General features: G+C 37.6%; 3 protein-coding genes and 1 non-coding gene across 5 annotated transcripts; 2 read left to right on the top strand and 2 right to left on the bottom strand.

Moving 5' to 3' along the window:
- The first annotated feature begins 121 nt into the window (after positions 1-121).
- LOC145213479 (RAB6A-GEF complex partner protein 2-like) lies at positions 122-6420 on the top strand. 2 transcript variants are annotated; one of them, XM_080081767.1, is made up of 10 exons: positions 122-318; positions 717-879; positions 2047-2162; positions 2574-2693; positions 3110-3259; positions 3728-3859; positions 4243-4370; positions 5192-5369; positions 5533-5763; positions 6311-6420. In XM_080081767.1, the coding sequence occupies exons 2-9, from the start codon at positions 779-781 to the stop codon at positions 5754-5756; spliced, it is 1149 nt and encodes a 382-aa protein (XP_079937893.1). In that variant the 5' UTR covers positions 122-318; positions 717-778; the 3' UTR covers positions 5757-5763; positions 6311-6420. The 2 variants fall into 2 exon arrangements, with proteins under 2 accessions (XP_079937893.1, XP_079937892.1); XM_080081766.1 differs by having other exon boundaries at positions 5533-6420.
- Trnas-gga (transfer RNA serine (anticodon GGA)) lies at positions 1413-1486 on the top strand. Its single transcript has one exon. It is a non-coding gene; the product is annotated as a tRNA-Ser (tRNA).
- Positions 6421-6442: 22 nt separating the features above from the next.
- LOC145213230 (uncharacterized) lies at positions 6443-9187 on the bottom strand. The gene is made up of 3 exons (XM_080081461.1): positions 9058-9187; positions 7228-7333; positions 6443-6944 (listed from the first exon to the last, which is right to left on the bottom strand). Exons 1-3 carry the CDS (start codon positions 9185-9187, stop codon positions 6743-6745), a joined length of 438 nt encoding a protein of 145 aa, XP_079937587.1. The 3' UTR covers positions 6443-6742.
- A 9456-nt stretch (positions 9188-18643) lies between these two features.
- On the bottom strand, positions 18644-25091 carry LOC145214104 (uncharacterized). Its single transcript, XM_080082570.1, has 6 exons — positions 24730-25091; positions 24483-24617; positions 23843-24052; positions 21325-21474; positions 20577-20759; positions 18644-19490 (listed from the first exon to the last, which is right to left on the bottom strand). The coding sequence occupies exons 2-6, from the start codon at positions 24580-24582 to the stop codon at positions 19231-19233; spliced, it is 903 nt and encodes a 300-aa protein (XP_079938696.1). The 5' UTR covers positions 24583-24617; positions 24730-25091; the 3' UTR covers positions 18644-19230.
- Between the last annotated feature and the right edge of the window lie 1029 nt (positions 25092-26120).

The following is a 26120-nucleotide window of genomic DNA, read 5'->3' as shown; positions in this document are numbered from 1 at the left end:
TGTGACTAAGCATATTTTAGTACAAATTTATTGGTTACGGATGACTGGCGTTACAATTTGGTTGTTTTGGTATTGCAAAAAGGACAAGCTATTTATTAGGTATTTGTGAAATACAGGGTTGCCAGGTGGCCTAAAATTCGGACAAAAAACGATAAATTGGCCTAAAAAAATGCTGTGTCCGACGCCTAAAAATCATTAGGACATTTAGGTTTTTGTCCTAATATGTCCGAATTTTGCTATATGTCCGAAAATCCTATTTTTTGAAGGTTGCAAACCTTTTTTACGACAAAACGTGGCTTAAAACTGCAACTTGTTTTGGTTAGTGCCTTGTTTATGACGTCAAACACATAATTGTCTGCCAGTGAATGTCTGGCCATTGTTGTGTACAATGCAAATGTGTTGTAATAAATGGTTATCTGAGGTGATATGAAGCAGCAACTTGACGAAATATTTTTTAACGTTGCTAAACCAATGATAAACGCGAGAGCAACGTGTTGCAATTGCCGACTAAATATTATTTTAAACATGTCATTTTTTTGTCAAACATAGGAAGTTTGTTATGTTTTACGTCCGCCACTTTGTATTTTAGTAAAACTCGCTCTTATGAGTGTGGGGAATGTAAGCGCACAAAAATGGCAGTTGGCACCTCGATATTGATACCTTGTTTGCAATTATACGCTCTAGTTGTTTTTTGTCCTAAAATGTCCGATTTTTAGACAAATGTTGTCCGAATCCAGTCGACACTACCTGGCAACCCTGGTGAAATAAATGCTTTGAAATGATTGAGGTGACAGCAAAATTGGGGAGGGGGACAGTCTATTTTGCCGGAGAAAACATCAGTTGTTCAATTCGTTTCACAAATGTTTCTGGCGACCCCGAGTAAGTGAAATTTTTAACTTTTCTGACTATGAATCTATTCTAAATCCTTCGTGTTAATTTAAGAATTGTCAAATGTAATATAACGTATTAACTTATGCAGCTTTTGCAGTTAGTTAAGTTGTGTTGTTAGTGGCTTTAATGTGTGTTTTTTTTATTTCTCTTCCAACCATAAGATAAACATATTCATACTGGGATCAGCCCTGAAGCGTCGACATACATGTCGACCAGTCTGCAGAGTGTGGCAGCTGCACGCGCGATTATTTTTTGTAAAAAAAATTTTTGCACGCCAATTTTGGGGGATTGCACGCGGAAATTTCGCTCCAAAGGCGTTAAATTGGCCTGTCTTGACCTCTTTTACTTGCTATGCGCCTGCTGAACTTGGCCTCGCATGCGAACTTACGGGTCGTGCACGCGCGCACGCGGGACATGTTGGTCCTGCACGCACTAGATCTTGTCGGAACTGCCATGTTCTGCAGACTGGCATGTCGATACAAGGCAGGCAATGGTGATTGTGATTCGACTTTCGGCGGAAAGCCTGTGTAGCTCAGTTGGTAGAGCGCGAGTCCCGGAAAGACTCCTGTCGTGGGTTCGAACCCCACCGCAGGCTAGATTTTTCTAGCCTGTGCCTTGCCATATGGGAAATGCTTGGGAGACCAGCTGATTCGGTACACGCCTTTAATAGGGCTGGCATACTATGATTTATCGATATGTATGCCGTGATCGTTGGTCTGCATCGACGCTTCAGGGCTGATCCCAGTATGAATATGTTTATCTTAGCTGATACGGTCTAACTGGTGATCCCCTACTACGAAGTTGACATGTGCAGCATACAAGGCAGGCAATGGTGATTGTGATTCGACTTTCGGCGGATTCTCCACTGAGCCTGTGTAGCTCTGTTGGTAGAGCGCGAGTCCCGGAAAGACTCCTGTCGTGGGTTTGAACCCCACCGCAGGCTAGATTTTTCTAGCCTGTGCCTTGCCATATGGGAAATGCTTGGGAGACCAGCTGATTCAGTACACACCTTTAATAGGCCTGGCGTACTATGATCTTCCAACCATAATACTGTTTTTCTCAAATAAGCATTTTTTAAGTAATTTAAAACAGTATATACTACATTGATATGAATAGTTTTGTTGTAATTGCCAATTTGAGAATTTTTTGTTGCAGGAGTGTTGAAACGATAGCGTGGGCCAGTGCACAGATTCATTGCTTTTGCAGTGTAAATGACTCTAGAGTTATTCTTCCCATTGCCTTGCTTAAGAGCAAAGCTATTAAAACTGGAGGTAGGTGGTTTTTTAATTTGATGTTTGTCTTGGGATTTTGTTTATTGTTGCTTTTTGATTACAATTAAATATGAATAGAGTTAAGTATTGTTTTCCTTTAGTGCATTAAAGTTTATTTTCAACCATACTGCTTCCTGACAGACAGTTACTCTGAAGCAACCAGTATAATAATTTACACAGTGACTAACCGATGTTAAACAAGTACAATCCAATTTCCGCTTTGTGTAAATTTCACTTTGAATATGTTTGAAATCAATGCAATTAACAGAATGATTTTCTAACCAGTAATAAGGTGTATTGTCGGTTGTAAATCCATGATACTTGTGCAGTTATATGGATGAGACTTGCTTTACAATGCCACTGTGAAAAGTCTTAACATTGATCACAAACTTTGGTGTGAATTTTTTGCAGGCTCTGGTCATGTGACCTCATTTATCCCAAACAAGGATGAGCAAGGCCATTGTGTGCTGCAAACTCCAGTGAAAATCCTGTTCTGTGATTTGAAACTTGAACCAGGAGAAAGTCGAAGCTGTAAGTTCATATAGTGTTAATTTCTTCACTTTTATTATTATATATATTACATGTTGTGTTGTGGTAAGCATCCTGCACCCTTTTTTGCAAAGCATCGCAATCCTGTACTAACAGACAAACTTGAAACAACTGTTTTAAGGACTGTTATGGACACATGTTTAATTTAAGTAGATAAAAACACAGATAAAACACATAAGGCATTAAATTTGCCAGAAAACTCCTTTTCGGACATTATGTATGCTTCTAGATGTATTTTTCAATTTTTGAGACACTTGTATATAATTGATGTAAACAACACCAATATGCCTCACAACTATGAACATTGTAAGTCGTCCACCTTTGTCTAACACTTATTATATTAGAGAAGTATGCTGGCTTGCAAGTTGCAACACCTTTGTATGTCTTCACCATTTCAGATCATTTCACAGAAGTTATACCAAGTGACACTCCACCAACATACAGAGGTTCATCATGCAAATATTCCTACAAACTTACTATTGGTACACAGAGAGTCAGTTCGCCTATCAAACTTTTGCGGATTCCATTCAGAGTCCTTGTTGTGTATGGTAAGAGATTCATTTTTTATTGATTTTCTGAAAAAACAATGGCCCAACATGTTTTTTGTACTCTACTGTATGAAAGTTCTGAGTATATTATTGTGTCTACTCATAAAATGATCCAAAAGTTATGATACATTTTGCACTATTACATTTACTGTATTAACACACAAGAGTCTTGCCCCTTTTGAATATGTCAAAATGTTACGAATTTTTGTGAAAATTTGTAGTACAGCTTCACATAATCCTAGGGTGGATTCATTCAATCCATTTTTATTTTAGCTGATTAATGTGATTGCAGATGTGATTTCTGAGTCATATACATCTGCATCTAAAGTAAAAGTCACAACCGTAAAATCATTTTTTTGAAAAATTGGTTATTTTTTGTATCTGACTAATGAACATTTAAAAAATGCATCTTGACTTTTTTTCTAAACTGTGATGTGTTTAAATTATTATTCATTTGCTATTTTCTAGGACTGACTGAATATCAAATTAATGAGGAGCAAATTCCTAGCAATCCTTTTCTTGAAAACACAGCTTCTAAAGCAAATTTACTTGATATCGCTTCAGAGGTATTAAGCACTATTACTTCAAGAAGATCAAGCCGTAAGTCTAATGTTTCATTTGTTTTTAGTTATGTAACCTTTCTTAGCTTATGTAATTCAGTGGTTCTTAAACATGTTGCTGTTTGGATTTTCAAGAGTATTGTGTTAAATTATTGCACATAACATTTGAAGCTAAAATCATCTGATAGCAAAAAATAGGGAAAAATATCTATGGTATGATTAAAACTTGGTGCTTTAAGAGCACTGCCAATTTTTTTTAAATGTGTCGAATGTAAAATTATTTGAGAACCACTGCTATATTTTAACTTTAAAAATGTATTAAACAAAAACAACTTTAAATTTTTACCATTTTAAACCATTTGTTTCATTTACGCCAAACTTAATTTTATTATTTGTTCCCCTAAAAGTAACTTATTTTTCCAGGCAATTACAAGATTGCAAACAGTCGTGGCCTAATGGGAATTTTTTGTTTGATGAAAACATCAGCAAAGATTGGGGAGGATTTTGTTGGTGTTTTTAATTTTGTTGATGGCACTGTCCCTTGCTTACAGGTGACTATTTTCCCACTTTTAAGTATATTTTCCTCCGAAAAACTGTTCAATTGAACTCTTTTTTACTTGCAAACCATGCAACCTCACATGAAAGTTGAGTATAACTATCCTCATATGTCAAATTAGTATAGTTTTTTTTGTTATTTTTTAATTTGTGTTGGTTCTGCAAGTTTGTTTGAAGATACTTTGTGGTTGGTAAGTTGGAACATTACCATTTTAGCGTATTAGACTCAGTTACCATGTGTAGATTTTTGTTTTGATGCTGTATTCTTAAGTTTGTTTTTTATACCCGCCATTAGGGATGCGCCAGTCGAGCCAGAACCCGAGTACTCGGTACCGAGCATCGCTGTTTTTAATGCTGGGTGCTCGGCCGAGCAGTTGCACAAACTGACCCGAGCATTAAATTTGCATATTCATGCCCTGCTAACATAGGTAACTAGTGTTCGCAAGGGTATCTAGGAACAAAAACAAATGATTTTTCAAATGTATTAGATTGTGGAAAAACGTGTACTTCTGAGGCCTGTGCAGCTTAACACACCGCTGGTGACGTAAGAGGCCTTGTAGAGCTAAAACGTAGAAAGGGGATTTTTTGTGACGTCATAATGCACCGAGCGTGCTCGGCCGCGCACCAAGCATTAACGTGAGATGCTCGGTGCTCGACCAAACAGAACATTTGCAATTTTGGCACATCCCTACCCGCCATGTTGTTTATTGGTGTGCCAACCATAAGTAAATTGTGAATGTTTGGGTACTTTGGTCATGAAACAGAAAACTACTCTGTTTTTATGACCTCCTTTAATCTAGTCTTATTTCATTTGCAGTATTCAGTGTGTTTACAAAGTGAGGAAACACTTGCAGAAGAATGCCAGAGGAATCCTGGCCAAGGAAATGTAATTATCTCGTATGGAAAGCATGTGGAGTTTTGTTTGTACGCTGAACGTACCCATGTTATACTTCCTATCCCTCTTCATGTTGCTCCTGGTTTTCTGACAGACCTAGGTAAGGCTAATCTTTTATATGTACAAAACACCCTTCAATTTGGCCCCTATCTGGTCAAAACTTTGCCTTACACTGTGGTTATAAATTAAAATAACTTAGTGTTGCTTTAGATAACAATAATTTTTGAATAATTTTAATGCAGTTTGTATTTTTTTAATTATAGTGTGCCTCAAATGGCGTCTTCACTTTGAATTTGTGACAGCCACCAGTCCATTAAAAGGACTGGACCTTGAAACTGGCCAGTCCGGAGACAGGATGTGGCAGGGTCCCGGACAAATTAAGACTGAGTCAATGACTTGGGATGTTCCAATCCAAATTCTCCCCAATATGCCAACACAAGCTGAAAACATTGCCTCAGCTCACAATGTTTCTATTCTGCACTTTTGATTCTAAGGCAAGTTTTTTGAACTGTAATAGTAAGCTTTGGGATTGGAAAGATCTTAAGGCATTTGCACTGCTACAAGTGTGTTTGTTTGGCAACAAACTGTAGGCTACATAGGCTGAAATTTTTGTGAAGAAAACTGGTGACGGTTTAGGTTTTGACAAGTATTTTTGTCTTGATGGGAAAAGGAATATCACCTATGCTGCATTGCTTTAATTGGCCAAATGATTGCAAACTGCAACATACTTTAGCTTAGTAGTGTTGTACGTGTTTGCAAAGTTAGTACAGCAAATTAAGTCTTTGACCTGAAAATGTTTCATTGAATCGTTGTGGTTACTACTTCCCTAGATGTGTTCAAAAGTTGGTCTTTGATACAGCACTGCAAGTAATGTACACAACATGGCACCAACCTATTGACAAAACAAGTTGGTTGCTTGTGTATTCTAGGAATTGCTTTGTTTAGGTGCGCACAACATTTAAGTGCAATGAATATTCGTTTAGTTTTTTCCCTATGATATTTTCTTTCAATCTTACTGTTTTTTGTCTGTTATCTTTACAGTACATTCTGCACTGACACAAAACAAACAACCTGTGTTTAGTCAAAATATTACACGATCAAGTGGCAAAACTGAGTGTATTATAACGAGCACAATAAAAGCGACAAAGTCATTTCTGGTAGGTAGCCCGGCAAATTAGGCAAGAATCTGGAAGCTTATTGTAAGGAGAAGTTTACATTTAACGCAAAATTGTCAAAAAGTAAATAAACGAACACCAGGAACATGGCAGCAATTGTATGTAAAACAATAATTTACATCAAACAGTTTGTGACATCCTGATCAATAATGTTTTTACACTTCAAAGAAAAGGTTAACATTCTCTGAAATAATACCTTTAAACTCTCCTTTAAAGAAGTGGCATAACTCGAAACAAAAACATGTTACACATATTCACAAATAAACAGGTGCATACAAAAAACACGAGACCCGCTTCACTAAAACGGACCGAACAAGACCATCACTGGTTTATCCCTGTACGACATGAGGGCCTTTTTGCGGTGGCGTCTGCGCTGTTTCTTTGACCGCTTGGTGCTGCACAAGCGCCATGGCTTTTTGGTCTGCACAATGTCCACACGACAATGGAGTTTGTCGATCTTTGGCTTACACCTCGATGGCCACTCGATCGGTAGTTGTAAGCTGAAACAATGGCCAAGTTACAAATGAACACAGATCTTGAGTAATATTATTTTTTCGTCAAATAAAGGTTAGTGTACCCAAAGCATTTGTTACATATATCCTTCAAACAAAATACATCACGGCCCTAACTACTACGTCATAAATGTGACCTATGATGCTTTTATGACGTCACTAGTTTGTCTAATTCGCAACCATATAAAGCGATTAACGTATTTTTGTCGTTGTTGGTGTATGAACCCAAATCAAATCTTACGTCAGTCAAAGTAAGAATGACGCAACTTACACGTCACAGCAGATGACTGCGTCATCGAAGCACGTGCATTTGTGACATTCGTCAGTGACCCACTTCTCGAGAAAGTCGTACTGCCTTCCCTTGTACTCGCATTTTGCTGCAAAGATAACAAAAACCATCACATAAAAAAAACGATTTAAAATTGCTGTTAAAAGGTCAGACTAATAATGAAGAATACACTTTTCATGAGATATCTTGTGTTATAATTTTGCACTGAAAACCCGTTACTAGATCAAAATACAAAAACCATAATTGTTTTGCCCAAGAATTTAATGTTCGTGTTTCCATAATGCACTATATAGCATACCGTTCGTGTCGCCGTTTTGCACCACAACACAAATTTTCAATGGAGAATTGTCGCAATTTTAAGATCATTCCTACGTCAAACATGCCACAATCGACCTCAAAAATGTGACCTTTGCATTAAAGCTCTTGTCAGACAAACCCCAACAATGTGGATTCGGCATTTGGCCAAGCCGGTCCCCTTTTGAAAGGTCGTGGACTCGGGATCAAAGCCGAACCCGAATGACATATGTCAGCGACTTCGAATTGCGTGACAGGTATGCATGGCATGTGACAGGTGACAAGTGCCACTCGACCCTCGCTTCCTGCCACGCCTTCAGCTCGCGTGAGCACAGGGGGTTACGCAAGGGATCAGGTTTCAACTCTGCATATTGAGGAGAGTGTTTACGATTTTTCTGGGTTATTATAGGGGAGACTGGCGCCTCAGAGTAAACTAGCTACGTGGATTTTTTTGCTGATCTGTGTTAAGTTTGCCACTTTATAGGTTCCTTGGTTTCAAGCTATTGTCTATCTGTGAAAATTGGACATTATTTTCTGTTTTTGAGAACATTTTGCATATAGTTTGTTTTTGTATTTTCAACGTCTTGACCATATCCTCGGAACAAACCCAATTAATTTGGACGCAACTACTTTCTGAAGCACTTTAATGTTGTACCAAAAACATAACCTCTTGCGTTGACATCTCTTTGTCCGGATATGGCTGAAACAGTTGATATTGACAACACATCCTGCGCTCTTGACTTGGTCAGTTTAAAATGAAAAGTTGTGGATATACTGTATACACGTACACTACTCTAATTTGGTTGCCACTACATTACAAAGGCACAGTGAGTCAGTTTCTGTTTTTAAATTGGCGCCACTCGAGTATACGTTAGTCGTTACTAGAGTGTTAACATGGTTCCCAAAATAGAATTTTCTTTTGGTGCGACGCAACGGAAGAGTTTTTTAGAATTCTATTAGAAGGCCAACATACCGTTAAACACACAAGGTTTTGGCACTTTTATGGGCGCCGGCAGAAAATTTTGCAAGGGCGGTCAAATTCGACATACATCGTTGTACACAGTTGGATTACGATACTAAGTAATTATGTACATATATAAGCAGAAATTATATGCAGTAGAATTGCGTATCCTAAAACTTGAATGTAAAATGTAATGTAAAAAAATCCCCACGTACCTATAACGTATACCATTTTGTAAAACATCAGAGGCATTGGAAACAATTGCAGAAACGAAAATAAGACGGACAACGTTAAACTCGTTTGATTAGATCAGGGTTGGCAACCGCCGGTCCGCGGCTCGGTAACGGTCCGCGACGAGTTGGTTACCGGGCCGAAAAAAGCGGCGCCCATGGGCACTTTATATATATCGGAACTCTCTTATTTAAAAAACTCAATTATGTTTTATCCAAACGATACAGTAAGTCCTAGACATCATTGTGCCACAAAGAATCTTATAGTTCCCAAAGTTACTTCTTGTCATAAACCATAGACTTCATTTACGATGTTTCGGTTCCTACCTTCAGTAAGTCGACATTCCTTGTGAGTTTTCACGTCACTTTCCTCGTCATCGCCGCTCTGCGCATGCGCAAACTCCATACGCAGAATCAAAGTCACCAAAATGGCGGCGAGCATCACGTGGGTGCTCATGACAAATCAGATTTTTTTGCAAAATTTCTTTACTTACGTATACCTATTTCCTGCTGAAGTAATGGTAATATTGTAGCATAAGCTTCATTCTTCCAAACATTTCCCAATGTATTTATCCAAAGTAAAAATAGGTTACATCCTTACCTGTTTCAGGTTATAAATTCTATGTCGTTAATAGTCGAAGCTTTGTTATTTTAAAACGCTTTGTTACATAAAAGAGTTTGCTGTCATCGGTTACCTTATTTGTAACAATAAATCTTTTTTCCGTGCGTTATCTAAATAATGTAACATCGATGTCTTCTGTCACAAACGTCTACCAAATGTTTCTGATCACATTTGCTTTTGGGGGCAGACTTAGCAACATTGTATTTAAATTCCTACCTATGCAAAGTGTCTTGAAATCGTTTAAAACTGATATTATGATCATCGTATGTTATTGGCAAACAGTTTTTATATACTTACTTCAAGGCAATTTCAAATTGAACAAAAACAATTTTAAGGCATAACAACTTTTATGTCCGACGAGTATTGACCAAGAAAAAAAAACAGCCATTGTTAACGAGCTATCTGTACAGCTTAATATCCGACAAATATTTTTCCATTTTAAGCTCACCACACCTGTAAGTTGTGATGCTCAACTTGACATTAAACATATATACACTCCCATGCAGCTAAAACTTTTGTCCCGGCACTTTCTCCTAACATCCAAGACCAGCGACCCTCATGCCCTCTGCAATTCCACCATATATGGGTCCAGATTCGTTTGTCTTGCAATGTTTTGTGTATTTCAAAGATGGGAAAGTTTAATTTGAACCACGGGAGTGTTCGCGCACCTTTGGGCGTTTCCGAGTTTTTTTTAGTTGATTCTGTTATGTGCGTTTATTGTGGGTGAACTCATACGTACTTCGCAAGCACGGATTTTCCGTTGGCATTTTAGTGTACAAATTAGGAAAATGCCCTGATTTAAGTACAAAAATATTGGTATACCCTATACCCCTTTTTTCTTCAGACCATTTTTGCAAGCATAACCATGTACGGAATAAAACTGTAACGTAAATGTAAACAGAGTGGATGGAAAAACGTATTTAAAGTTTATGGGGTGGTCGCCGACTTGAGTAATGTTTTACAGACCTGTGTCCTCGAGTTTGATAAACACTGCTCTATACGGTTAATAAACTAAATATATCACGTTTGTTAAATGACCAGTGGCGTCGAAAACCGGGTAAAATAGAAGATTTTTGACGCATTAGTTGCATCAAGAAATAAAAAACTTGTAACAGTCTTAAAAACACTGTCTATACAAAACTTGAATCGTTGCGTAACATTTAGGAGTATTTTATATAAGTTAATCATAAGCTCGCAACAAACCTTTATCATTCTATGGTTTCAATACTTATAGTTGTCAGTGTCACTACCAACTCTCAATAAATTAATTCCTGAAGAACCCTATTCTTACTGTCACAGAGTCATAAAATCTCCCGAAATTTGAAAGCGATTTTATCATCCTTTTCGATAATATGTTATTCCACAAACATCTTCTTAAGTTCTACGTACTAAAAAACAGTTTGCCGAAATCCTGACATCGTCGCAAAACCTGCTGCCAAGTGGCACCCTGGACATGGTAAAACCTTGATAGTGCAACCGCAAGTCGTTTCAACAGCGTCTCACACCACAACGATCAACGATAAAATGCATCACAACACTTCGCGCTACGAGCCGCCAATTTAGACCCATAATTACTGCGTATAGCTTCGTTGAGCGAAGTCGCAACGCTCACCATGGCCTAGCATTATTTTTGGCGTCATTAAATCCAATCAACGCGTGTAGATTTATTTTCCAAGCCCGTTTATTTCTCCTATCTTATGTCATTTTCAGACGTCTAGATTTAAGTGATTTTTAGGCTTGGAATAGAACCTTACTTGGTGTGGTTCGTTTTTAATTGTAAGCTCACAGTCTGGTAAACGATTAATTTAGTCAATTTTACAAAACCTTAACAATGTGGGTCACACAATATGCCTTGGCATGGCCAGGAAGCTCAAAAAAAATTTTTGACATTTGAAAGAGATTGCAAGTTTTTTTACCCCGTTTTTAGATGAGAATTTGGTTTACTACTTATAATGTAACAAACTTTATTTTTGTTTCAAAAACTTTTTGGATTTGTAGTCGGGTCGGGTTCGGGCTTGATTCGGACGTGACCTCTCACTCTACCACAGTGGTTCTTAACCAGGGGTACGTGTACCCCTTGGGGGTACGAAGCATCAAAACAGGGGGTACGACATGCAGGGTGAAATTATTTGCTATTTAGGCATATTTGTGAAGAATGCGTAACAAGTTACTTTGTTATATATGTAGAAACGGTTAGTTTTGTCCCACTTACAATACTGTTTTCATGCATGCATTCAACACCCAAGTTATAAATACACAAAGTTTAATTCCTATCATTAGAATTTTATTTACTTCCGTCGGCCATTGTAGACAGGGGTGCGAGAAAATTTTATGAAAGCTCAAAGGGTACCAGCGCAAAAAAGGTTAAGAAACACTGCTCTATCACGTTTGTGTCGTAAATTTTTAGGCAATTCTAACTTTCGGGTCTAATTTGTTTATTTTTTTAAGGCGAGTTTGAGCATATTTTCAGGTCCTCTAACAACTCTGATCGTATTCTAATCGATTCAACCATTTGACTTCACAACATATAACAATACGCACAGTTTGATGCAAATCAATGGGAATGTGAACATGGAATTCAATTATGATGTCACTTTAATGGCTTGTACGTTGTTACATAAATCCAAAAAAATGAAATAGCACTGTCGCAGTTAAGAAAGCGCACCGACCAAATCCCTACAAAAAGTTAATCAACTTTTTACCTAAAAATACCAAATATGTGCAAAATATTTGGAGAAGCGGTAAACACTGCTAATTAAATCTGTGAAAGTTGTTTAAACCATATTTTCATTGACTTGCTCGACTAGGCTCTTTCCTACTCCCAAGAAAATCTCACTCTGACATCAACACAGTGGCGCAATCGCTTATAAAGCACGGTCTGGTTGTGAAACTAGCATAACCCCTTGGAACAAAAAACGCGTTTTGAGGGGGGAGAACGGAAACGGGCCATCACGTGATCAGTAGTGGTGTGTCGCCTGAAAATTCGAGGAATTTCGTGGTCTACGCGAAAAACACGAGCGCTTATGTTGATGTCAGCATTTCACTGGGACCTGGACATGCGAAGGGACTTTTCAGGGAAGTTAGAAAATTTGAGGAACAATATTTGTTGTTATGTAGACTTTTGCACAACATGTTAACAAGCATAAAGACGTTTCGTTTTATGTGCGTAGTAAACCTTAGTTATTCCGGGAAATGAAAATTTTTTTAAGACTACTTTACAGTGAAGGTTAATATTTGTTGTGTAAGCTTTCCTGTCAGGCATGATATCAACCTTATAGAGCTCTTCTTGCAATGGTATTATTGTACCGACGTTTCGACGTCCTATACAGGTCGTTGTGTTCAAAACATTTGTTGCATTTTGCCATGTACTAAAATTTCCTGTGTGGGATTGTGGCACCTACAAAACTTGTAGCACGCGTTTCTCATCTTTGACGCCCACACATTTCTGTCACATAAAATGTACTCATTTCAAATTCTTACTACTTTATGGTCTGGTAACCTTACGCCAACAATGTGAACTATTTTGCATTCTTAACCTGAATCATTTACTCGAAACGGAAAATATGTACAAGGTTTTAGTTGCAGGCCACAACCGTGTGTTAATTGCTACTGTAACTATGGTAAACTACATCACGACCGCCCTAGCTTATTTGTTACCCAAAGTGCGACGTTATTGAGGGGTATTGAGTTTACTCTGCTTGGTAAAAAGAAAACATAGCGACCCAATTGCCGTAAGACAAACACAACGTCGGAAATAGCGGCGAAAAGTTGGAACGTTACGTGGCGCTGCAGTTACACGGTTTAAATCAATTGAAAAAATACAGTTTATTCACTTTGCTTTACAAACTCCACCCCTAATATGCGTGCGTGCTAGGTGGTTCCCCGTGTAAGTATCGAGCAAATATTTCTTCGACATTTCTAGTGGCCGTTTTGCCCTCAGACGGCTTCGGAAACCGGGACTTGCGAATGCGCAAATTCGGGACGTTGATGGCGGCGCAATTTGCAGCTGGCACCCGACGCTTATCGCGCAGTTTGTGGCTCGTAATTATTGTTTTTCGTGTTGACGTCTGTGTCTGGGAAACAGTGGGATTCCTGGCATACCCGTGTGGCGAGCTGAGAGATATATTAGGTTGGAGTTAGTGCAATCCATCTGGTTGCGGATTGCAAATGTCGCGTTTTTGGGCGTACATTCTTTAAATCGGTGTGTAACCGCATCCAGCATCGCGTTCTGGATATCTTGTATTTTTGTCCATTTTGGCATAAGCCTTAGCCTGGCAAAAGCATCATGCTGACAAACAGAGGCATCCGCAAGTGCTTGTCAAATTCGCTTACCACTTACATATTTTTGGGGTTGGAAGAAGTTATATTCTGATTGTATGTACTTTTGCGGTTCAGGGTCATAATATTTGAATGTGTACTTTTTTGCAAACTTAAATGTGTCACAACACAAAATTTAAATACAAAATATCCAAAAACATTTTAATCACGCCGTGTTGATGCAAGTAGTTTCTTTATTTTTTGTCAAAATATTATCATGTTTAACAGGATTTTTTTTCTTGATTGACCCGAATTCAAGATTTAAAAAAATCGAGGTAAAACTACAGAAAAAGAAATAGACAAACGAAGGATAATTGAAAATTTTCTTGCTCTCGATTATTTTACGTACCACTTTCGTCGCATCATCTCCAAAAAAATCAAACCTTTCCATTTTACAAAACTCGGCTCTAAATCTATAAAAAGCTGGAAAGCCCTGGAACTACTCCACCCATTTTTAGCACACGCACTCGAAATTCGTGGGTTTCATTCCGGGGTGCGACACAAATCCGCCTCAATGGGGCCGACTTAACCCCATGTGGGGCGGTAACCACTTGACCCCGAAAAATCTCTCAAGTGGGCCCCAGGGTAATGAGAAACAAGATTTCGTCGTAAAGTATTGTAAACGTTAAGTAAAGAACAATTTATGTTCAAAAACAATATAAGCTTGTAGTGCGTTTTTTTAGATAAAGATAAATTATTACATCGATTTCCCCTCAGTGTTGCAATAGCTTATTACCCGTTCAGATGCTTTTTGCCTTTCGGACTTTTCCCGATATTTCGCTGAGTCATTATTATGAGTCTAGTGCTTTCGGTAGTAAGTCTTACCAAACTGAACAAACCAACCAATGTTAAGGCTAAAACATAAACAAATATGAAATAAGCTGGCAATGAGCAAATCACTTTGGCCATCTAATGATCACATTTGGCGCGGGATTTCGCAATCAAACCCCGATTTAAAACACTAGAAACCAGTTTGGACAACCAAAAAACCTTACAAAGTGATTTTTGGAACCCCTCGTTGACCTCGTGGTCCCAACATAATCTAAATTCCTAAACCAAACGACATACGTAAAATAATTCGGGAAATCGTCATTCCCTTATCACACAAAATTCTAGCTTTCATCATTGACTCACACACGATATGACTGACTCAAGCGCCAGTAAGGTCCTGGTTTACGCTATTCCTACCTTCTTAAGTACCCCAGCTTAATCTACGAACATCAAACAGCATTCCACATCATAAAAAAAACGGTTCCTGGGCCCAAAAGAGCTTTAGCTGCAAAATGCGACAGTCGGATTCAGACAGGAGTTTTATCCTGTTCGCGCGAACGATTCTTGCCAACGCGACGTTCGGTTACGTCACAATTCAAGACGTTACGTCACATCGCATCGGGGCTTACGAGAGTAGAGCGACGTTAAAACTATGCATACGTGCGCGTTTGGTTCGACGACCCGGGCAAAATCGCTGTGGTTTTTCGCAAAAATCTCGACTCTTCGTGTCGCTGATGTCAGTCATGCGCATAAGCTTGAGACGCCAGGTGGAATTCCTGACAACAAATTTTCCTGTGTTTTGTCCAAATTTTTGTTCTAGCACAGTGTCGAAGCGCATGGTCCATTTCATTGTCATTGATTGACAAACCGAATTCTACTAAAACCAGTTACTAGTGGAAATGTATTAGAACGAACCATTGTTACACACAAAATCCTTTGTCCTTATGTATGTTCGTAACAGCTGAGTTATTTGAGTAAAAGATCCTATAGTTTTAGATAAGTTCTAGTTCAAAAGTGCAAGAAAACACAAACAATAATGTGCGTTAAAAATATTCAGTATTTGTAACGTTTTAAACAGTATTTTTTCGTAACATCACTTGATTTTTTTGCATCGCTAGAACTTCGTATACCTCCCAACCCACAAGCCATGCTATTTTTAAAATGCTTGTATGTTTGGATATTTACGAGTTACGCAGGCATCAGTATAATCCTTCCACTTTTTTACGACTATTTTTTATGCTTATTCCTAAAATATATGTTTTTTATTAAAATCAAATTCACATTGAATTGCAAATACTGTTATTTGCGTTTGTTCCCAGGTCGAAAGTGGTCACTACTTAAAAAGCCATTAATTTTCAAACAGTTCTTTGATTACGTCCCTGTGTGAGATGCTGTTTTGTCAATTAATGACATTCAGCCGAATGTTTCGTTAATTAATCTGATTAAATCATTATTTATCGCACAAATTAGCATTTTCAAACATTCTATTAAATACATAGCACATTAGCATTATTGTTTCAAGTGCTACAATGCCTTCGCATGTTCAGCTGCGGTAAACAATAGCCACTTTCATTGATATCACGTGATCTCATACAATTGCGTGCGTATGACCGCACCTGATCTCGTCGCAGCGTCATTTGACGACATGCACTCGTATTAAACTCATACTGCAGTAAACACTTCACACCTTGAGACGTGACTTGAGAGAACATAACATACCAGTGTGCATGTGTGTAAATCCGCTTAGCGTTTTTAATATGCTTATATTTGGGATGAGGTACGTGCCCCTTTGGTACTAAAGTACAAGGGTTCGATTTGTAACGTGGTCATACAATTGATGAAATTGTGCTGCATATTAACAACGTGCCTATTGAATTTAATCAAACTTGGATCAGCCATTTTACGTTGTACGTGTGTTCGTATGGTCTCAACAGAATGTTGAATGGTTTGTGTTGTAAAATGGTAACAGGCGTTGACCGTGAATGGTGTGTTGTACTTTTTTCTTTATCAGAAAGTCTTTGGAAAAAAACGCCGACGAAGGCAGTAGCACAAAACCCACATAACTTAGGAATTCCTAAAAATTTTGTAATAACACGGACATGTTTTGTGGAGATTATACCGTCGCGTTATTTTAAGTGAACAATTGTGCGTTGGGAATAAAAATCGGCGCAGATCAGACCAGCATCTACAACTTACTGGTGTGGAAACCTAATGTCACGATTCCTGGTCCTGGTTTCCCTAAAACACGACGGAATTCGGCGAATTCCGACTTTAAACGTTTCCTAGCACGAATCGCAACGAAAGTTGGGACCGGATTTTGCATTTTTTGTTTTCCAGGTGCTGGCACAATAGGCAAGCATGAGTAACTACCCTACGTTGCTATCACGTTTAAAATCGGTTTGTTAAACCCTCTTTAACCATAACGAAATATTACTTTTTTAAGACTTTCACAAATGAATAAAATAAATTCAGACAATAAAAAAACTAAAAGCTAAAATTGACAAAAGATTGCTACAACGAGTGTCAAAAGCCCGACAATGTAAATTGTGTCATAAATACATGCGTAATGGGCTGATTTGCGATTCGAGAGTAAAATATATATTTTAACATAGAAAGTGTTGCTGCCAGGCACGATATGAAACTAATATAACTCTTTTGGCAATCGCATTTTTGCAAAGATGATATCCTATTTAAATCGCCTTTATCAGCAGTACTGGCATATAGCCTACCCCAAAAAGTGCACACTTTCTACAAAAAAGGTTTGAAAGCAGAAACTACAGTGCAATAAACACAACGTATAAGATAACACGCAACACACCTTCCATTTGTTAACTTTGCGTGCTTATATTTTGACGAACCCGTATGCACTATGCCTGGGCGTCATAGCTGACCACAAATTGACGTTACACTTGACGTGAAATATACATGCTCGTGTATTGTTTGCATCGTCAATGGGCTACTTGAAAGCGACGATGCCCAAGTTGTGGTTTAAGTTACTGCAGTGCCACCTTGATTTGACGCGAATCGTGGAGACTGTTCTCAAGAAGACGACAGATTTTGTTTGTTCTTTGAGATTTATAAAATTAGGCTTCATTAACTAAGAAGTGTTTTTCGTGGAAGTTCAAATTTTTGTTAATTTAAAACGAACAATTGTCAAATATTCTCCGTTTTAACCCTGTGTTATTAAGCTTAATTCCCTGTGTAAAACTCGATTAATTTTCACAATGAACAATATTATACGTGCAGTGCTGCAAACAGTGCCTCAGACATTCGCAAGCATGTAATAAATGCAAGTCATTAATACTGAAGCACGCTGCAACAGCTCGAAATCCATAGTGCCTTGTTACCCGCCAAGCAAAATCCGCTATTTCGTACCGCACCCGCAAACAACGCTTAGCACTGTACGAAAAGGTCACTCAGAGCCAGTACAACATTTCCGACGTATTTCGGTATTCAAACCGCCCCATGTGTACACCTGTGTGACCTAAGCGCACAATGAAAGTTACTGATGGTATCGCAACCGCAACAACCCATTCCATAGCTTCTAAGTATGCGCGGTATGTTGGCATGGTCCCCAAGCCCGTGTAAATTACTTGCATTGCAAGCATTGGGCGGACACTAATTCAATTGTCTGTGCCTAAACTGCAACAACCTGCAGAATCTGTGTGCTGCCGCCTAAGTCTGGTCGCGTGCGCAGATGTTTAAAGGAAAACCTGATGTTTTACTGATTTGGGGATTTTAAGACTCCTTAATAGTTGTTTACTAAACCTGTGGCAAAACGCTGCCCTTTAAATAGAGTTTGCTGGGCCCGCCAATACATTAGGATTTTAAATATAATGCGTCCTCTTCAACTTTTTATCGCAGTGCAAGCCAATGTCATTCTCATGCTCTCTTGTGCTTGCACATTTGTTCATTTATATTTACCCACTTAAAAAACATATAGCCATAAATCTGTAACATTGTATAAACTGTTAACGCAAGATAATTTTAAACCCTGGATCAAAATAATTTCAACCACATAACAGAAAATCTTTTTGAGCTGCAATTTACTCATGAACCAGCTTTCTTGTGTGCGCCCTTTAACTAACTAACTGTTTAACAATGGGGCATTCGAAAACAACAATCCCGCATTCTTACCTAAACAATTCGACCTTTTACGGCGAACAATCAACACGTTGTAATACAGATTTTGAAACGGACTGCTAAACATGTCAGGTATTTACTAACTATGCATGAAATTTGCAAAAGGACTGAATAAGGCTCTAACATTTAAGCTAACTTTTATCAATGGCTGTACATTTTGTACGTCGTTGCACATATTTGTGGTGGATACTTGCCACACCAATGGCACCCGTGCGCAATTAATAGGTACTGTTTGTGCGTTAGGGGTTTTCTGCTAAAGAGCTTTTTGTCATGAACTTGCAATTTTTATTTTTGTGCTATTGTCCTTCAACAACACTTTAACAAAAATGCGTTTCGTTGCAAGTTCGCATTAATTCATGAAATAACTTAAACGACGAACCATTGAATTTTCTGCAAGTTTATCGTTGACATTTAAATGCAATATAGAATTGCACATAAAATGACAATGTCGTCGATCAAATAAATACGTCAATATGACGTCACCTAAACACAGCGAGGGCAAAAACGACACAATTACGTAAGTATCATTCAACAGCGATTGAAGGTCAAAGGTCAAAGGATACCCAATTACACTAATAACCAATTAAATATTGAAACAAATTACGTTTTCAATAAATAGGAAAACAACATTTTGAAAAAGCAATTTCCTAATAACAAACAGCATTTCCGTTGCTACACGAACAACTAAATCTTCCATAACACGCTCTCTGGCTCGCTCCGGTGGCATGAGGACACATTACGTAGCAGGAATCTCGGCAGAATGGTTTTGGATTATCCTCCGGGAGACAGACGCAGTTTTCAGGCTCCCTTGTGGGAGAAAGTCCTCCCACTCTGCTTACAAGGCGATAACTGATGTTGTGTGAGATACAGCTGCCAGTAGGCGGGCATGAAATGGAACAAGTACGATCTGTAAAAGAAACAAATGCTTGGTTGGTGTGTAAGCTTCGAGAACAGTGGAGTTTTTTCTTAAGGATCGGTTTTAATTAACTCAGGTTCGTCGATTTTTCGTGCTGGTTTGGTCAAATGTGAAATATGTAATTAGTTTGTTTTGTAAGGCGATTTAAATTTACTAAACCGGCTGTACATGTTGTTTTGGGGGAATTTGAGTCTGGCTCTAAAGTCTCGTGAATTTTCAACCCCGTTGGCGAGTAAACACAACAACTAAAAATAGAGAAAGAAACACTTAGGGAAAAAAACATGTCACTTTCCACGACTTCATTTGAACAAGTAAGTTAAAATGTGTTTGAACTGGTATGCTTTCTTGAGACAAAAGTACTAGAGCAGAGGTGGGCAATTCATTTTTAAAAGGGGCCACATAAGAAACCTGACTTATGTCCGAGGGCCAAACCAACGATAACTTGGTTAAACTTTATTCTACATTTGAGCGTTGTAATGCAAATATTTATGGTTTGCATAAAAAAGCGGGCAAATTGACATGAAAAATAGCAATTTAGCTTGCAATATTATGCAGCAATGTTAAAACCCAAAGTTTTTATTCAATTAGGTTGATCAAATTCGCGTTTAAGCTTTCCAGTTTGTAAAAATCAGATTGATGTGTTTTCTCCATCCCCGCTGTATTAATTTGACACAAAAGAGCACTATAGGCTCTATCGCATAACAATGGGTTGAACAACTTGTGTTTTATGACGATTTTGACCAGCAGCACACGTAGCTGTTCGCCTACGCACGTGCATCACTACGTAATCATATGTAACAAATGGCTTTTTAAAATAACAGCAAAATTGCCGTATTTCATGCATAGCATAAATAGACCTATATTGGATTGATGTTTTAATTTGCTTAAACCTCACGCGGGCCAGACAGGGACAGCCAACGGGCCGGATGTGACCCGCGGGCCGTAAAATGCCCTGTACTAGAGGGTCAAACTAACGAAATTCGTAGATTATTTTTTAAACCAATATTTAGGTGAACAATGGTCTCCAAATTAACAGACACATTTATTTTAAAGCTTAATACCGAAGGCATTAGCTACCTGGCAGTGGTGTTAAATGAGTTCGTTGCATTCTCTCCCAGTCGGTTGGGTCGTCGCTCTCGCGCAGCACCTTACGGTAAGCGACGACGAAGTACAATTTCTGTGTGGTGGAGTTGATGGTAGAAAGTCGAACCACACAGCCGAACGATATCGCACGAGGATCCAACATCGCCAAGTAATTTTCTGAAAACCAAATATTTCGTTAAGGTGAGAAGCTAATTTTAGAGAGAAATCGGATTAAGTCTGACGCAGGCTGTTGATTGAACCTTACTATTTTGAAGTATGACGCATGTTTTTGCGTAAACGTTTTGCATTCAACTGGTGGTAATGGAAAATAGAGATTGGTTTAAAATTTGGAATTCAACTTTATTTGTATTTGACTTCAATTAAAAAACACTGATTTATTTTGGACTTGTTATGTCGATTTTGTGACAATGTGAAAACCATCAAACCTAGGCGTACTTTGAAAGCTTGAAGCGGTGTTTTTTTGTGTTAATTAGTGTGTTAAACAGACTGAGGAGAAATACAACCTTTCAAATGTTGAAAACCTTCCGCACAAACGTTACTGCTTTTAATACCATTTTTATTTAAATAAAAGCCATTATTATTTTTCACCAAGCTGTAAATAGCTGCGCAACGTTGAAAAAGCTGAAGATCTCGATTGATTGATTGCTAAACCCGCTGCAGTTACATCGCATTACCGTATTAGTTTGGTCCAAACAGATGGCAGTTGTGACATTTGACCTACCGTCAGCATTTGCGGTGTCAAATACTCCGTCCAGGTACCACTGTCTCAGTATAGAATTAACTTCAGCCGCTACGATCGCCGAGATGTTTCGGTTTCGTCTGTTCAAGTAGACTTTTACTTGGCGTGTGGTGTGTACATAACTTAACTCTCCTGTAAAAGTAAAACAAAGGCTTAATAGGTCGCAATTTCGAAGCACAATTCACTGTTTTAAATAGTTTTTGCTAGAAGATTTGTGATGATTGGCAACAGTGATTGTCAAAACTATAAAAACAGTTTCGCACAAAATCGTTTGTGTGTTAATTCCGTGGGTGTTATTTGAAAGCACTTTTTACTAAAGAAAATTCTACTTGTTTACAAACGGAAACGGACACGTTTTAACTGCGTTTAAACTTTGACATTTGTATAAATATCCGTAAGACGAAATTGCCCCTTTATCGAGTTTCAAAATATAGGCGTTGAACGCAATTATTGCTGTCATACAGTTTTATTTGCAAAATGATTGACAGCGCTCTCTATAACCAAAATGATTTGCCAACGACAATGTACCTGTATAATTCAATCGCAAAATAATCGCTCAGACGAAGCTACTAAAGGGCAAATGGTCGGGGCAAAAATGGGCATCGGTTATTTGAGTTCGTGAAATCTTGCGATTTGAGCCGTGAGAAATATTATACAACTGTAATTATCAAAATATTTGCGTTCGTGTTGGGCGTCTAAGAAATCGTTGCTTTCCTGCTTGCAACACCAAAACCAGGTGTGGGAGTAACACACGGCCCAAAACTCATTAAACTTTTTCTTCGTTTCCGCAATAACCAACAATTTGTTACTGATAGCATCGGCAGGTCGTAGCCTTTGCCCAAGCCAGAACCAAATGCAGTTATTGGTGAGCGTTTATTTGGGGTGTGCCATGTTGTCGAACGCACCTTTTAAGTTTCACGCCAACTTAAAGTGGTAAACAATTTTGCTGGTGATATTTTTAAGATGACTACGGATAATTTTATCGGTTCAAAATGGCGGCTTCTGATTAAGCGAGATGACTTCCTAAGTTTTATGACAAAGATATGGTCGGTATGGTCTAAATTTGTCAGCAGATCGTTATGGGCCGCAGAAATGTATTTTAATTTTGTGGGCCACAAACATAGGCCTACCATATTTCCATTCCAGAAAAGGAGGACACATTGTTAAAAAGAATATATACTTCAAGCGGCTCCCCAAAAATGAAAGCGTCAGAAACTAGACGGTATACCATAGTTTGGATAAAGTTTAACGTTTATCACATCACAACACTAAAATAAGCTTGTATTTTCAAAAAATGCAGACCACACCTGTATTCTTTAAAAAATAAGCTGAAAATGTATATTCGGCAGTTTTCAAAGGCGAAATTGTCACATATGTATTTGGTAAATCAGAAATTCTTTATAAAGGAGGACATTTGGGCACTTTTTCTTGTCCTCGGAGGACAATTTAGTTTTTGTTAAAAAGGAGGACATGTCCTCCAAAAAGAGGACGTATGGTAGGCCTACACAAACATAAAATTAGGTTTACCGGTTTGGGAATCAAGTTTACTGCCGAAGGTGCTATTTATGCGAGTAGCAACGATTGGTTTAATACCCTCTGAATTAAGAGATTTTCAGCATAACTGCTGTTAAACATTTCTCCCAAGGTGTTCAGTCTTTTTCGTATGTATCTCTAACAGTTTCAAACTACTTTGTTTTTATCTGGGATTAATTACATAATGCAGTACATTGCAACGTTTATAGGCCTATGCTAGAAAACTAAATGTTTGAATAAGGCTTACTAAAAAAATCAATTTTTTTAATCGCGGCAATGTTTAAGTAAATAAACAAAATAAAAACGTCAAAGAAAAGATTTTTTTTTTTCGAAACAAAACAATGCTATTAAATTCCGCTAAAGTACAAAATAAAAAAATGCCTTAGTATAGCATTTTGATTTCTAAAGATAATTGAAACTGAGAGTCAGAAAAGCCACTTTGTGGACTCCCCAGTAGCCTATACAAACGATGTTCTTTTGGAACACATGCTAAACTATCACATTACGTGAATCTGTATTATTATTCATTCCATTGACCGGGTTTTCGCTTAAGTTTATGTAACATAAATTTAAGTTCTCCGCTCAACCCTAATTAACGAAAGAAAAATTTTTAACAGATTTGTAACTAGACCTACCTAACAAAAAACTTTTGACCTTGCAGGGCAATCGCGATGTTGTACAACAATTTTAGCGATTAAAAATACGTTCATTGATTAAAACAACCATAAATGTATTAAGATTTATGTTTATTTGAGGAATTCCAGTCACGATTAATGCAAATCTTGATAGAAAAAGGAGCAATAATTGCAGTATAACGCTTGAAAATTTTTTGGTCATTCTCACAATGTCAAACCCCACTAACATTAACTACATTAAAATGTATTTTGAAAGGATCATAAATCATCTACAGGTACTCACTGACTTTCTCGCTATTACTAATTTGGTGTTATAAAAAAGCTGAAATTACCTTCTTTGAGATAACGACGAGCAAATTCGTTGTAGATAAAGGGAAGATCGCTGTACATGAGGTGGATAGCTCGGCTGTCTGCAAGTGCCGAGAAAAATTGGTGCCATCGCAATGAATTCAAACCGTGCGCCTTACGAATTTCGTTGTGAGATTTGAGACAAACTAACTCATGCTGGGCCAAACTTCGATTGGGAAACAGAAACATGATATCTGCGAATCAAATGAAAAGTATTTACCAATTATTAAATCGTTTTAATAGTTTCTTTTTGCGGTATTATTCAGCATTACAAAAAAATAATTCCAACCTTCTGTGTTTTTTTATGACACAGATGCTTTTTTGACAAACGTGTTTGAACACTAATCGAAATTAAATATCGAACCGTTGATTTTAAAAGCATGGCTCTCAATAAATGACCGTATTGTTAGCAGTATGCATTACAGCAACATCGTGTTTTACTTATTGCTTTTTTGCTTAGCTAACTAACAAAAAGTCTATTTCTATTTTTTACATATTCTATAAATATCAAATTATTTTTTTGATACTGTCGATCACAATATATCTTAAGACGTAACAGATTTAGAGATTCAACAAATCTGCAAAAAAAGTTATATTTTAAAGAAATTAACGACAGAAAATTACCTTCTAAGTTACCACGAGGCGTGTCGTTAGCGGTGGTATTTTGTCCTTTTGATGTTTCCACGAAAAAAGTTGCATAAATTACAACAATAGCAAGCCTCATGATTGAACTCTAATCTTTAATGCAATGAGCTGAATCTATAAAATAAAAACTATCGGTTTCTGAATATGAAGTATTGACTAGATGCAAAAAGATGGTATAACTGGAAGACATTTTTTACTCAAAAACTCACATCGTATATGTACAAACCTGATTAAAATAGTTTTATCAGTTTTATAAACCCGTGGGCTTCCTCTACCTGAACTGCTATTATAGCATATTTAAATATCCATTGGCAACCGTGTTTTACCAATGAACTCCAGGCTTTAAATATAAGTCGTAAGAAGGCCTTTTTTGGTATTGCGCGTTCGTCAGTGCAACATATTCACTTCTTTTCTTTCAAAAGGTTGGCGACCCTTTTCCTCAACGAAACAAAATTAGCTCCTATCTCGTCTTATGGGATTAAATTGAATATTATATTTAGTGCCTCATGTCAATTTATGTGACCACACAATTTCCACAAATCGAAATGCCCAAAAAAGCACCAAACACGTCGTCTTGCAAAAAAAAATTTCCCACTTCTTGGTAAATAAATTTAATGCACCAAGCTATTAGTAGATATCAACACAATTATCGGTCGCTTTTACACCACTGAGCTTGTTTTATCGCTACGGTGGTGCGAGTTTGCAGCCGCGCGATCTTGTTATCGCTGTTTTACATGTGTGTGTTTTGCATTTTGTCGCTTTAAAAGAAATTTGTCTTGCAAGTTATGACATTATCCTGATGAAGGCGTCTTGTATAGGACGTCGAAACGTCGATTGTTTACAATAAAACTGCTGGATGAGCAATACTTGGTCAAACAACACAATACCTTTATGAAAACTCCGTACCTAATAAAACAATTGTAAAGTTTCTTAAATTTAAGAGAAACTTGCTAGCATCATATACCCTGACAACCTATTCATATAACAGAGCTTATTAATGAATTGAAATTTGTTAAACATATTAACACATATTTAGGTAAACTATTCACGGTTTTAATAATCGGAGCAAAAAATCGTTATGTTCTACACAAATATACTGGCTCTGATTTTTTTGCTCAGAATAACACATATTGATTTGCAATTTCCTTTGGTATTATAAGTCATCGATACTTTATATGTTATGCAAATTAGATATTTCGTTCGGAGAATGCCAACCTAATTGGAACGTAATTCCTCCACTCCTAAATAATTCCTGGAATGTTTTGGTTTTCTCAAAACACCGACCAACGTCAGTTTTTGCTAATCATTCCAACTTTTAAGACACGGCACGCGTTTCAAAGCTAAAATTCGCATAAATCGTCACGTTTATCAACATGAACTTTTGCCCAACGCCCGTTAAACTGGGTGAACATAAATATCATACCAGCGATTTCAAAATGTTAAGTTTTCAGTTTATTTTCTTACTAATTTCCTAAGCACCTCATGTCATTTACAATTACATATCCAAAAATGGTAGAAAGTTCACTTGTGATAATCGAAGGATTAAATTTCGATTTTCAGTTTCGTCGTGAATATACGAGCAAAAATTCCACACTTTTTGCGCCGTAAATAAATGTT

This window comes from Phallusia mammillata, chromosome 2 (assembly GCF_965637545.1).
Source record: "Phallusia mammillata chromosome 2, kaPhaMamm4.hap1.1, whole genome shotgun sequence".
Lineage (NCBI taxonomy): Eukaryota > Metazoa > Chordata > Ascidiacea > Phlebobranchia > Ascidiidae > Phallusia > Phallusia mammillata.
The sequence above is the reverse complement of the archived record's forward strand: the minus strand, read 5'-3'. Positions and strand labels throughout refer to the sequence as shown.